Source organism: Bufo bufo, chromosome 1 (genome assembly GCF_905171765.1).
Source record: "Bufo bufo chromosome 1, aBufBuf1.1, whole genome shotgun sequence".
Lineage (NCBI taxonomy): Eukaryota > Metazoa > Chordata > Amphibia > Anura > Bufonidae > Bufo > Bufo bufo.
The window spans coordinates 75103637-75119028 of NC_053389.1; the positions used below are offsets into that span (position 1 = coordinate 75103637).

A 15392-nucleotide genomic window follows, 5' to 3' on the forward strand; every position below is an offset into this window, starting at 1 on the left:
TACTCTACACTGTACCGTATTTGGGCTTATCCTGCTGTCCAAATTATTTGCTGTCAGCTTGGAAAATCACATTACAGGATAAGCCTTCGATATATTTACATTACAATAGATTGGGGACTCTAGCTAGTTAATGAATGCTTACCGAATGACTCCAATATTAGTTAGGGTCCTTTCTTAGATGAATCACCACATGAAAATGGACAGATTAGAGGTGTAGAGGGAGTAGAGGGAAGTAGGAAACCCTCACATCAAAATATTTAGATACTAAGTAGATAAGGGAGCTGATGAACCACTTAGATATAGTTGTATCTCGGGAAGATCTAAATGGGACTCTGGGAAGGTTGGGACAAATATGAGCCGTGGACCATGAAACAATTTTTGATCATAAACAATAGTGATGGACGAACATCGGCCGGGACAGTTTGCGAATGCGATCGCGCGAACGCGATCAAATGTTCATGAACAGCAAGTTCGCAGAGGGCCCTATTCACTTTAATGGCAGGCAAACCTGAAAAATCTTCAGCTCATATTTTCAGCCATCAAATACTTAGTAGAAGTGTACAAATAGTCCCACAACATGAACAGTGACATACTAGACGGGGATCAATGACGAAAATTCCAACAAAAAATATGTATCTTAATCAGGGGACATTTTTATGCGTCTTAAAGGGAAAGTCTCTGAAAAGTGTCCTGTTGAAGCCTAGAAACATTTTATTTTAGGCCACGGGAGTACGTTGTTCCAATGTCGTTTGTCACTATCTGTAGCTGAGGTAACGCAGCAAGACAGCAAACCAATGCTGCACTACCCAAATGCACTATATAGTAAGTATATGATTGGTATATAACACCCCTGCTTCAATCACTTTTTTTGAGGGGCAACTGTTTTATCACACCAGTAGAAATTATTTGTTCCAATAGCGTTTGTCACTCTGTGTAGCTTCAGTATCGCAATGCAAATGCACTATAATATACTTTCTATGTTAAAAAGTATATTATAAGCATATCACACCTATCGATAGCACACCTATACCAGTCCTTAAAAGGACTTTTGTGGCCCTATTAGCTAGCGTTTGTCCCTAACAGTCTGTCCCTGCTCCACACAGCAACCTCTCCCTACACTGGCAAAAGACTAAATGTAAAATGGCGGCCAGATCAGGTTTATTTATAAGGTAGGGGTATGTCCATGTGTTGAAACGTCTCAATTGGCTGTCCTGTACCACCTGATGGATGTGCTATGGTTCTTCACAATGTAAAAGAATATGGCGCCGGCGGACATCTCCATATGTTCACATGTTCGGTGAATCGCAAACAAGCAAAGTTCGCCCTGAAACGACTGCTGGCCGAACCGCAAGGTCATCTCTAATAAGCAATTGTTAGGACATTGGGGAAAGGGGGATGGAGTAGATGTTGGGGGGGGAGTTTTGTCTTGTTTTGTTATGCCACGTGTAACTATACAATTATTGTGTTATCACAAAATGCCTTGTGTAGATGAGGTCTTAGAGACTTCATCCTTACTTCCTGTCTTCAACCAAAGTGTTTTTATAACAACACATGTAATAAAAATGTTTTATCATCATTCAATAAATATAAGTTGCATGTGAAATTAATTATTCTGATAAAGTTGAGTCTTATCTGTCCATGAAAAACATTCTTTTTCTAGAGACCAGCAAAATTTGGCATATTCATCAATGCACATTTTGCCAACAGTAATATTTTTTTATGATCCATTGGAAATTGTTCAGATTACATATTTTTATTTATTTAAATGAATTATCATATACCCTGCCATGAAATGTTTTCCACTCCTGTTTTGGCAGAGAAGAGAATGCATTTATACAGAGGTCATACAAAGGATTTTGAAGCAGCACAAGTAAAGCCACCACAAAATTAAATTTCTTTACCTAAAAGAATAAAAGCGGGATTAAAGAATAAGACAAGAACATGTGCATTCTGGTTACAAGTAAGCTACATAGAGAGAGAAAAACAGCAACCCTAATTTTACCCCTCTATAAATCACTTAGAGGTGATCTTATTTACATATATAAATGTACAAATGGTCAATACAAAGAACTGTCACAGGAATCAGGATTTATTAATTCCAAGCACTGTAAAAAGCACCAGGAAATATTCCTTATGCGTGTAGAAAAGGCATTTAGACATCAAGATGAGAGTAAGACACGGCCACACAGTAGGGTACGGCCACACAGTCAGTTTTTCAGTAAAGAATGGTGGTGCAAAAATCATGATATGGCGATGTTTCTCATATTGTACCATGGTGTTGGGTCTATTTATCATATATGAGGAATCATGGATCAATTTGAATATATGAAGAGATCACGTTGCCCAATGACAAAGAAGAAATGTTTCAACATGACAATGACCCAAAACACACCAGTAAATGAACAACATCTTGGTTACAGACAAACGGTATTGAGGTAATGGAGTGTTCAGCCCGATCTCCTGACCTCAATCCCATAGAGAACTTGTGGGGTGACATAGAAAATGTGGTGTATGAGGAAAAAGCAAAAAATGCAGAAGAAGTGTGAAATGTAGTCCAATCATTCTGAACTGGAATACCCGTTCAAAGGGGCCAAAAGTTGGTCAACTCCATGCAACACAGATGTCATGCAGTTCTCAGAAACAATAGTTTAAAGGCACTGTTATTTTTGAAAACTCCTTTATTTAACATAATCCCAAACCTGTTGACACTTCTCCAAAATAATTTTTGGACCGGTTGTTTAAAACAAGCCATTGCTTTTTTCCATACCACCATGTCTGTATAAACACCGTCAGACATCATCCCCATGAAGGGATAATTTTTGGGCTGGTTTTTAATTTTAAAAAGCATAAAAGTCTGACAGTACAGTGTGTTTTTAAACAGGTTGTTTCTTACCACAGGCTGCCATGCATTTACCCATAGCCATATGTGCCACTGTCACTTTGACATAACCATTTGTGATGTGGCAGCCTTGTAAGAGGACATACACTGAAGGGCAAAAGGGTAACTTTTTAAACTATTGACTCCATATCCATATCTCACCATCCAATACAGCTTTGAACGTGAGACTACCATAATTTTATAGACAATCATCTTGGCTATCTAATACATAAATTTGACTTACAACTATTTAGCATATGATGAGTTATGCAGATTATTGTCATGTAACTGCATTGTTACTGTTTTGCTTCTGGTGGTAGAACATTTTTTTTCTTCTTGTATATTACAAATTACAACCTGTTCTCACATTCCCTAATAGCTCAGTGTGTTATTATGTTAAATTCCCAAGCAAAAGGTCACTTGTTTGAATCCAGGAGCAGCCATGAAGAAGATTTCCCAAGAATAGAGAAACAGCATCATCCAGCTCATTGATAGCGGTATCTCGGGCAAAAAAATTGCCAAACTGCATCATGTGAGTGCCATGACAGTTGGAAGAAAATGACATGAAGTCCCTCCATCCATTCCAAAGCCAAGAGGGAGACATCCAGGCAAAATATCCAGTCAACATCCAGTCAACAAGTCAGCTCATCACAAGGTCTATCAGTTCTGGCGCGACAAACATGGCAGTAGAGATGGCTCGAGATGGCTCGTATTCATAATAGTGAGATCACAGACATCCATAGAATGGTGGTCCAAAAAAAGGGGAAGTAGCCTCGACTTTAATATCGTCAGAAAAAGCGTCAGCTCGAGTTTGCAAAAAATTATGAACAGTGGACAGGAGAAGATTGGAAATGGGTGATTTGTAGCGATGAGACGAAAGTCAATAGACTGGGCTCTGATGGGTGCAAATGGGTCTGGAAAAAAACAAGGGAAAAGGGGGCTAACGAATGGAGAGATTGAAGGAACTGTCAAGTTCGGTGGAGGAAGCCTGATTATATGGGGTTTAACAGCCAAAGGCATTGGATACTTGACCAGGATCAATGGTGGTCTCAATGCTGAGCTATATGTGAGTTTCCTACAAGACAAGTTACTTTGTACACTCGAGTACTATGGGTATGAAAAGGATGATGTAGTGTTCCAGCAGGACAATGAGCCGAAGCATACATTGAGATTGGCAAAGAAGTGGTACAATGACAATGAAGTAGAGGTGCTGGATTGGCCCCCACAGTCCCCAGACCTCAACCCAATTGAACACTTGTGGGTAGAGTTGAAGAAAAAGCTGTATTTGTACCCAAGTGAGACGACCAGTATGCACCAACATTGGGAATGTGTAGAAGAGATCCGGGAACAGATTTTGGTCGAGACATGTTTGAATCTGATCGAGAGCATGCCCAGAAGGATTCAAGGAGTGTGAAAAGCCAAAGGTGGATTTACAAAATAATAAAAATTAAAATTTAGATCTTTAGATGCAAAACAGTAACAATGCAGTTACATGACAAGAATCTGCATAACTAATCATATGCTAAATAGTTGCAAGTCTAATTTATGCATGAGATAGCCAAGATGGTTGTCTATAAAATGATAGAAGTCTCACGTTCGAAGCTGTAGTGGATGGTGAGATATGGAGCCTGAAAATCAAAAGTTCAAAACATTATTACCCTTTTGCTCTCAATTGTATCTGTATAATCATTTTATTTGCCCGTGTCAGTTAAGCTAGCCACCCTGATAGTGAATTATTAAATGTTATATTATTATATGATTTTAAATGTCCTTCGGCTCTTTGTACCGCCAACATGTTGGTTTCATAACCACTGTACATAGGTATTGGGTTCACCTACTCTATTCTCACATAGTCCAGTTGATCCCAGTTGCTTTTTCTTCCCAATTTTCAGAATGCTATAATCATGCATACATGTATGTATTGTCCATTCCAGATCTGTACATTGAGAAATGCATTCCAGTTTATGCCGTAGATTTATAACCAGCTATTTATTAATACACAACATATTTTAATCCACAGTTAGTTCTGGAAACCAAAACCAGGAGTGAATTCAAAAGAAAGAAGTCGTATCTGTCTTTTATACATTCTCTCCTTTTATGATCGTCTCCTGATTTTGGCTTCCAAAACTGCATCTGGAAATCTGACCGTGTGGCCGTACCCTGAGACTAATAGAAGTGTCATAATATCTAAGGTTAGTCTGGAGGAAAACTAAAAATTCTTAAAAATACAGTTTACAAATAAAGCACAATGACACAGATAAACTATTGTCCCGTGTGTAATGCATGGCTTGTTAAGGCACATATACATGGCAGCTCCGCATCCCAGTCTACTCTGACAATGCAAATCATGGAGACATACAAGCAAAAAAGGATTTGCATGTAAACAAATAAGGGGAAAAGTCATTTTGGACTCCCAACAAGTGAAGAAAATGTCTCTTTCTCTCCACCTTTGTACTTAGCAATGTGATCATCACATTATATCCACATTTAGTTCTCTTCTGGGCTGTTGAGAGGACTCATGCTGACGGCTGACTCCGCACTGTGGCAGCAGGACTAGTAGCTGGTTGCAAAAATGGAGACAGGTTAGTATGCGATGCCTGCAGTAAATGATTATTACACAGAGTATGAAGCATGTGTCTACACTGAGATGCCTCCGCGCATTGAATAGATGCCTGGGTATTGCGGTTCTTTAAGAAATCAAGCATTATTTCTATAGAGGGGAATATTTTTATCAAATGTATACCTGTCAAGTCAGTGGGTATGATTTGTTGGAACGCAGTATTTACTGTACATAACAAACATATGTGGGTTAGGGCTCATGCACGCGGCCGTAAGTGTATTACAGTCTGCAAATCACGGGTCTGCAAAAAACTTTTTAACTTTTGTAAAAATGTCTTAAGCTTGTCTGTAAAATGGGCAATAATAGGACATGTTCTATTTTTTTTGCTGGGCCTCGGAAAGGGATGCGGGCAGCACACGGCAAAAAACACGGCTCGGATGCGGACTGAAACGACGGCTGTGTGCATGAGCCCTTAGAGCAAAACTCTGGCAACACCTGTAACTGCAGGGCATGTCGGATCTGACTGGCAGCGAATGACAGCATTACCTTAGAGCTGGTCAGATTCTACCTCTCCCCAGCCCAATTCCTTTAGAAAGTATATAGAGAATTCAGAGGCAGCCTACTACTACTGCGACAGAAATCCCTGATCACTTTGATAGCTGGTAATCTACTATACTATTAGGCACAGCACTTTTTATAAAGTATGGTTTTTTTTTACTGCTTACTACAAAAATAGGAAAGCAACTGTAAGGGTACCTGCACACGGGGCAGAACATCTGCAAGAAAACTGGACCAAAACCACACAAAAAAAATGTACATAAATCCGCACTATTGATCGCGGTTTTGGTGCTTTTTTTTTGCAGTTTTTGGTGTGGATTTTTGTGCGTTTTTTTTGTTTATGTAAATAACCCCGTTGCATTCTATCGGAAAAACGACTGTAAAGGTTCATGCACACAAACGTATGTATTTTGTAGTCCAAAAAACACGGAGGATCCGCCAAAAAAAAAAAAAAGGATGCAACATTAATGTCGCACAGATGTCATCAGTTTTTTTGGGCGGATCCTTCATGTTGTAATAATGCCTGTCCTTGTCCACAAAACGGACAAAAATAAGACATATTCAGACAGAAACGGAATTCACACGGAGTAATTTACGTTTGTTTTTTTTAACCCATTGAAATGAATGGTTCTGCATCTGGGCTGCAAAAAAAATGGAACGGTCGTGAAAAAATAATACGGTCGTGTGCATGAGCCCTAAAGAAGGTACAGAATCTCACTAACAATTGACATGCTGCAGATTTAACAGGTCAAATAAAGAAACAAAAGGGAAAAGTGTACATGAGATTTGTCAGATCTACGGTGCTGATGAGGAGTCTGGGAGGCAGGAAGGTAAAAAATAACAGTCGCTGTTTATTTGATAAATTCAATAATGAATGATTAAAACAATTGACGCAGTGATTGGGGAGGGGAAAGCAGTTTTCCCCCTTAATCCACCTCAGAGCATGAGGTATATTTGCAATGTAGACCCCCTGAATATTAATACTAGTGTTGAGCATTTCGGCTGCTTCACCGAATTTTACGAAAAATTACATCGTCACAAAGTGCAATGACAGGGAACAGCGATTGTACTCCTCAGATGCCACGTTTACCATTGATCTCAGCATCTGAATTTTAATTAAATTTAAAAATAAAAATAAAATCATACTTGCCTCATCCATTTTATATGGCAGAGCCGCCAATATCATCTTGATTGAAGATCCTTTCGCAAAACCTCATGCGGCCCATGATAACGTCACCGCGCACGGTTTTTCGCATGGGACCTTTAATCAAGATGGCAGCCGCAGGCTCTTATTTTTAACTAGGGTTGAGTGCATCGAAGTTCACAAAGTGGACTTCGATCCAAATTTCAGGGAAAATCGATTCGTTATCACGAAGCATGAGCTTCGCAGCGAATCAAATTTTCCCAGAAATTTGGATCGAACTTCGATTCACTCAACCCTAATTAATACACTGACTGAAAAATATATATATAGTAAGAAACAGTTGTAGGTATAGGTGAAACTTTGTATTTGAACCTAATGATGATATATGTAAGAGGTTACAATATTAGAGGGAAAGGAGAAGTTTATTGGGAAAACTGTACAATTGAACGGAGGCACTAGGACCTTGTTGGGCGCCTCTAGTCTGGATACAAGATGAGATATGGTTGGGCATGGAGGCCTACATGTATGGTATCCTGCGGCCCATTCGCCCACAGATGTTACAGCCTGTAGATCTTGCACACTCGTAGGCTGCTGAAGTTGGCCTCACAGCTGGTCCCATGAATGCTCGGTTGGCGACAAATCTGGCAGCTGGTCAGCCCAAGGAAGTGTTGTAACTTGTTGGAGACATTCCTGGGAAACCATTGCTGTGTGTGGGTGAGCATTATCCTGCTGAAAAATGCCAGTTGGAAGCCCTGCCATGCAGTGGTGTTATGTTGGGGGGGCCAGGGGGGCGGTTGCCCCGAGGGCTAAACTGCAAAGGGGGCACCCAGCTGTTACATACAATGCCACTCACTCTCACAGGCAGTGACTCACGGAATTGCGCTGCTGGGATACACACAGTGCGCTGCCTGTGAGAGTGAGTAGCATTCGCTCTGTCACAGCCAATGCACAGTATGGAAGCTAGATCAGGGCAGCAGCTGCTGTACTCCAGGCTTTGCCCAATGAGATTGCCGGGTGTGCGTGCACTCATCAGTCAACAGAGCGCACACGCGAACCATCAGAACATGCGCAGTTGGCTCTGTTTAGACTGTGCTGCTGCTGCCATTTCGAGGCCTGAACCACAGAGCAAAAGCAGCTAACAGCAGGCCAAGTTTGCTCCAGCATTACATTTTCAATAAGGTACTGGAGGCTGGAAGTAGAACAGACAAGTAACTGGGCACTGTGTGGCTAGCATCATCCCCAGGAGCACTGTTTAGTAGGCACTAGACTTTGGGGCACTGGATGGCTGCCAATATCCCTGGTAAGCACTCAACGGCTGGCACTGTTCCTTAGCATGAAGTATAGCTTGGACTATAGGACTCAGCTAACTATTATATTGCTGCCACTCTGTCTGGCGGGCTCTGTGTGGTGGATGGTATCCCTGGGGGCCCTGTATGTGTATTCCTATGAGCACTAATGTGTAGCACTTTCTTATTGCCGCAGTACGGCATGCTTCCTTTCTGTGACACTATTTATATGAACACAATGGTAATAGTATATATAAATATGAACAGGTAGCATAACGACTATGCATTCTATATTTTTAAGAACACTGTCTGGAAGGTTTAAGGAATATTGACCGACGCATACAAAAATATTTATTTCGGGTCCATATTAATGTGGAGTATGGAAGAAGAACAAATTGATATAGTGCACTATGTACATCATAGCCATACCTTTGTTAGCCAATTAGGGAACCTGTGATCGATTATCTCCGGAACGCCCATAGAAATGAATGGAGCGTGCATGCCCAACTAGACGTTCTGTCACAAAGTTTAAGGTTCCTATTCTCATGATTAGTTGAGGTCCCAGTAGTAGGACCCCCACATGTCGTAGTTTAATTCCGGCCGGAGCGGTAGTCTAGGGGCACGCGTGCACTGGCGGCAGCACGGATCCGACAGGCTGTTCACCCGCCGGAACAGCCTGCCGGAGTTCCTTGCCGCTAGTGTGAAAGTAGCCTTAATAGGCAGTGGGGCTGGCTGGGGGAATGGAGCCTAAATAGGGATGGCTATGGATTATTACTGTGTTGGAGGGCCTTAATGGATTCTGCACAGTAATAATAAGTCCTAGTAAAATTCCAATGAGCTTTCTGTGCAGACTCCACCCCCCCCCCCCCCCCCCCCCCCCAGTAATAATCCTCCTTATTAAGTCATCCCTATTTAGACTCCATGCCTTCAGAGGGGGCTATTTAGGGTATTCCCTAAATCAGAATCGGGAATGGAATTCCTTTGTGACTTCTGATGCAATAGTACGTCAGCGGAGTGCAATACATTTATGTAGCGGAGCTGCTGATCCCACACCATACATAGCTGGAGCAATAAAAGGGAGCGTGTCTGCAGGTTAGGGGGCACAATACTTGGCTTGCCCTGGGCGCCGGCAATGCACACTATGCCACTGCTGTGATTAGAGGAGCACATGTTGTCGCAGTATGTACTGCACATATCACTGAACTGTTAGTGTCCCTTATATCACTACTAGGGGTGACCAACTGTCGTATGTGATGGCTCCCCACATCATGAAACTAGCAGTTGGGGCAGTGTGTTGTTCCACAGCTGGATTGAAGTGCTCACCATGAGGCCTCTATACTCAAAACCGATCGTCGTGGGATCCCAAACAGGACTTGAATTCATTACTAAAGTAGATATGGTTCCAGTCCATAGCAGTCTGGGTTTCTCATTCACAACACCACTGCAGAGAAAAGAGATGGTGACTGGCTGGCAATGGCAGGACAAGTATGGATCCATGACACAAAAGTCCTTCTAACAAGTGCCTGGAAATAATCCCAGTGGATCAAATGATCCTCTCTACTGGTGGTCTGTCTTTTGGCTATGTGTATGCCCTTATGTAACCACTGTTCCCAACCCCTCCTAACAACTAGGTCAGAATGGCCTAGATGGTGGACAATTCACCAAAATGACCATGCTGCTTCTCTCAGTCCAATTATTTGCCCCCTCTCAAAGTCTGTCAACTGGGCCTAATGTCTTTGCGTGCATTGTAGAGGCATGTCTAGCAGTCAAGAAGTACAGTACAATACCCAAAAGTAGCCTCTAAGAGCCTTTTTATAGGGCAGCAGGCTAAGCACTTTTACGCCCTCTTGCAGTGAGGCCCAGTGTCTAATCGGACAACATCTGTAATAACTTACATATCTGTCCAAGACATAACTGCACGCTGAGTTTTACAGCAATCCAACATTTCCATATGGATCTGTTACTTGTTGTTTTTTTTTTTTTTTCTCAATGAGTGTATAATAAGGATTCTAAATTCTTATCTAGTATTGAGAGGTAGGCTTGAGTGAATTGAACTTCAGATCATAGATCCAAAGTCGATTCTTTAGAACACTTTGTTTTAATGCTGTCCAAAGACCTGTCTCCTTACAGCATTAAAATGTAAGGCCTCAGGGGAGGCAAAATCTGTTTCGGCCGAAGTCGCGCAAGACTTCGGTGAATGAATTTGGTACTTATTTCTACATCTTTAAAAACATTTCAAATTCGGAATCCGAAGTCGGGTTTGGTACCGGCTGCTACCTGAGTAGCAAACCCGACAATGGATTACTAACATTTTAAATGTTTTTAAAGATGTACCAAATTCATTCACCGAAGTCTCGTGCGATTACGGGTGAAATGAACCGTGCCTCCACGTAGGCAATACATTTTAATGCTGTACAGATAGAGGTCTCCGTACAGCATTAAAACTAAGTGTTTAAACAAATCGACTTCAGATCTATGATCCAAAGCTCGATTCGCTCAAGACATTTGAGAGGCTTAGTGTCGGTATATGGACAGGTTTATGCTTTGGTAGAGTAGTCAGTCGCCCTGTGGCTTGCTGTATGTAAGCTTTTGTTTTTTTTAGAAATTAATTTATGTATCCAAAATATTTTGTGTCATTGACATTATATAACTTAATGAGGACACATCAACTTTCCTGAAATGTCTGTTTTAGCAAATACCTGTAATCCCCATGAACTAACAATTCTGGAGCATCTTTTCTTTTAACTCTATTTTGTACCATTTCTCTGTTATTCCTTCTAAAAAATTATGAATACATTGACAACTGGGCTCGAAATGTTGGGGTGAGGGTGTCGCTGCATAGTCTAACATTATCTAGTCCATTTTGATAGAGGCAAACTTTGTAGGAACCTACCCTTTTGACAAGGGAAATGGTGATGCCCAGTTATAAATATTCAAGAGGAATAATTTATGGTGCAGATTTGGTGTGGTTTTGCCGCAGATCTCACTCTTCCACTGAAAAGGGTGAAATCCGCACACACAAAAAACACAACAGCAATCTAAAAATTTTTGCTAGTACAGTACTACGCTGTGTCTTTTCCTAACAAAATCCACATGGAAAAACCACTCATAACCCACAACATGTGCGGGTACCCTAAAGGGGTTATCAAGAGTTAGAAAAGGTTTTTTTCTTTTTTTCTTTTTCTTTGAATAGTGCTGAATTGCCAGGGGGAAAAAGTATAATTTTGAAATATTAAATACAAATGTTTCCAAAACGAATTAAATACAAATTAAATATGAATAATTCCAAAAATATAGGCGGTTTTTTGTCATTTACATTGGTTTACCTGTTAACCACATAGCTCAACCCATGCGATCACTTATTGTTTTATATTATTTATGTCAGCACCATTTTAGATGAAAATGAATGAGACGTTGTCACCACCACATCCTTGAACGTAATATCACTGAATAGGAGCCTGCTTCATTCTTCAGTGTCATTTAACATTCTATAACTCAAAATCTCCCATGAATGTGCACGTGCGTCCCCCATGGCCTCTATTGCGTCCCAGGTGCAGTAGGGATGCCGTTTGATGTAGTGTGGCCTAAATGTCTCTTTATGTGTCATGGTGCTCCTACCTAGATACTGCTGGACCCCAGGCTTTGGCTCCCAAGCAAAATAAAAAGGGGAATAATTGAGGGATGAAGGAAAAATAACTTGAGTCCAGACCTTTTGGTGAAATTTAATGGCAGCTTTACTTGAATAAATGTTCATCCAAACGATTTGCAGGCTTTGTCTTGGTTCCAGCAGGCTTTAGCATAAACTGGCAGGCAAACTCAACTCTTCTTACTTTCTCTGCTGTACTGACAGCCTTGCTTAAATAACTGTGTTTTCTTTCTTTAAGCTGCACTAAACTCTGCTTACGGTGGCCGAAGAACTATTCCTCTTTTGTTCATGCCTGAGCATGTCCCACCTTGCTCCTCTCCTGTCTAGCTTAGAACTAGAACTAGAACTAACTGGAAACTTCTGTCCCACCCTTCCAGCAGGAATCAGGACTGGCCCACTTCTGCCCAGAGGGGGGAGAATGGAATGGTAAGTTCCATTCTGACTAACTATAACTCTGCCATATACACTGCCACCTGCTGGTGAACCAGGCACCTTACACGTAATAAACAGTTGCCTAACAAGAATAGGAATGCACAGTGTAGAGGACCTGGACAGAAATACACAGATGACATTTATTTTAGACCATTTAAGATAGTAGCTGGGTGTAGGAGTGGTAATACCACTCCGGGGTTTTGCAAATGCTTATGTAAATAGTAACTGTATAACGGTATATGGTTACACAGAGATTAGCAGCACTACATAGGGACTGGTAATCTGTTGCTGGCATTGGGTGGTATTGTGGTGACATTTATTGATAAACTGTGGCTAACTCTGTAGCAGTGTGAACTTGTGCTGACACTGGGTTGAGACAGTGTGGCTAGCACTTTACGGGACCACTATGTCTACCCCTGTATGCGGCCAGTATGGTTACCCCTGTATGGGACCGCTATGGCTGGCACTGTATGAGATCTTTATGACTGGCATTGTATGGGACCACTATAGGTAGCACTATATAGAACCACTATGGCTTTCACTGTATGGTGCCACTGTGACTGCCACTGTATGGGACCACTATGGCTAGCACTGTATGGGACCACTATTACCAGCCCTAGATAATAGCATTGCATGGGACTACTATGGATGGGACTGTATGGGACAACTATGGGTGGCACTTTATGGGATTGCTATAGCTGACACTGTATGGGACTGCCATGGCTGGCACTGTAAGGGACTTCTATGGATATCCCTGTATTGGACCACTTTGGCTGGCATTGTATGGGGCCACTATGACTGGTACTGCATGGGACCACTATTGCCAGCCATTATAGTACCATGGCATTGTATGGGACTGCTCTGGCTGGCACAGTATGGGACTACCATGGCTAGCACTGTATGTAACCTCTATGGCTAGTTCTGTATGGGACCACTATGGCTGGAACTGTACAACAAACCTCAAATACTGCAGATATCACTTGATAGAAGAATCAGGCCTATTTAAAGCCAAGACAAAAATCATCATTTTTGTCTTAACTAGAAAAAGGCCGCAGGAGGCCAAAACATTGCTGCTTTGTCATTTTTTAAAAGTATTTTTTTTTAAATTGGGAATCTCTCATTGTCTACATACTAATGGTACGTTGTTCCACGTAAAGTATAGAAGAGTTGGAGCAGTGTCGGAGAATCCCCTTGTGTATTTTACACTCAACACTGTAGGGTTTATAAGTTGTACTTGAGGGACCTGTGTCTTTTTTCACCTTTACCAACTATAGTCATGGCCAAAAGTTTTGAAACTGACACAAATTTTGTTTTTTTTTACAAAGTTTGCTGCTTCAGTTTTTATGGATGCAATTTGCATTAACTCAAGAGCGATATGAAGAGGGATCAGATAAATTGCAAGTATTTGTAAAGTCATTCCTTACCATGAAAATGAACTTAATCACAAAATTTCCATTTATATTGCATTTTAGTCCTGTGTTAAATTGACCTACTGACATCATTTCAGTGATTTTCTCATTAGCTCAGGAGAAAGTGTTAAAGGGGTTGTCCGGGTTCAGAGCTGAACCAGGACATACATTTATTTTCACCCAGGCAGCCCCGCTGAGGCTAGCATCGGAGCATCTCATGCTCCGATGTGCTCCCTTTCCCTGCGTTAGATCGCACAGGGCAAGGGTTCTTTTGTTTTCAATAACACACTGCCGGGCAGAAACTTCCGCCCGGCAGTGTGTTCGGTGACGTCACCGGCTCTGATGGGCGGGCTTTAGCGCTGCCCTAGCCGTTTTACTGGCTAGGGCAGCACTAAATCCCGCCCATCAGTACCGGTGACGTCACCAGGCTTCCTGGCAGCCCCATGGAGAGCCCCGGTACGTCACCGGATCTCCAAAAATAGCCTTTGCCCTGCGTGATTTAGCGCAGGGCAAAGGAGAGCATAGGAGCATGAACTGTCAGGGGGGCTGCCGGGGTGAAAATGAAATGGAGGTATGTCCGGGTTCAGCTCTGAACCCAGACAACCCCTTTAAGGAGGACAAGGCAGCTGATATGACTCTGTCATGCTGATTGAATTAGAAGAGCAGACTAGTTGCTTATAAAGGGTGGTGGTGCTTGAAATCATTGTCGTCTTATGTTAACTATAGTTACCTCCAAGGAAACACGTGTAGCCATCATTGTTTTGCATCAAAAGGGCGTCACAAGCAAGGACAATGCTGCTTGTAAGATTACACCTGAATCATCCATTTATTGAATCATCAAGAACTTCAAGGAGAGAAGTTGAATTGCTTCGAAGAAGGCTTCCAGATGCCCAAGAAAATCAAGCAAGTGCCAGGAACATTTCCTAAAGAGGATTCAGCTACAGGATTGGTTCACCAGAGCTTGCTCAGGAATGGCGGCAGGCAGGTTTGAATACATCCACATGCACAGTGAGGTGAAGGCTTTTGGAGGATGGCCTGGCGTCAAAGAGGGCAGCAAAGCAAGAAAAATATTAACATTCTGCAGAAAATACAGGGATTGGACTGCAGAGGACTGGGATAAAGTTATTTTCTCTGATGAAGCCCCCTTAAGACTGTTTGAGACATCTGGAAAACTGATTGCCTGTAGAAGAAAAGGTGAGAGCTACCCTGAGTCCTGGGTAGTAAAGCATCCTTAGAACACTCATGTGTGGAGTTGATTCTCATCCATGGGAGTGGGCTTGCCATGAATAAAGAAAGGGATCAAAACATCCTCCAAGAGCAACTTCTCTCAAAGATCCAAGAGCGATTAGGTGATGTGCAATGCTTTTCCCAGCATGATATCATAAGGCAAAAGTGATAACCAAGTCGTTCGGTGAATAAAACATTAACATTTTTGGTCCATGGCCAGAAAACTCCCCAGATCTTAATCCCATTTAGAAC

At 41.8% G+C, this 15392-nt stretch overlaps 1 protein-coding gene across 1 annotated transcript in view; it reads left to right on the top strand.

Annotated features, from left to right (window-relative positions):
• The first annotated feature begins 5383 nt into the window (after nt 1–5383).
• Nucleotides 5384–15392, top strand: part of C1H11orf53 (chromosome 1 C11orf53 homolog) — a 102356-nt gene continuing 92347 nt past the window's right edge. The window contains exon 1 of the mRNA XM_040426245.1: nt 5384–5460. Within this exon, the coding sequence (XP_040282179.1) occupies nt 5451–5460 (10 nt within the window). The 5' untranslated portion in view covers nt 5384–5450. The remainder of the gene's footprint in view (nt 5461–15392) is intronic.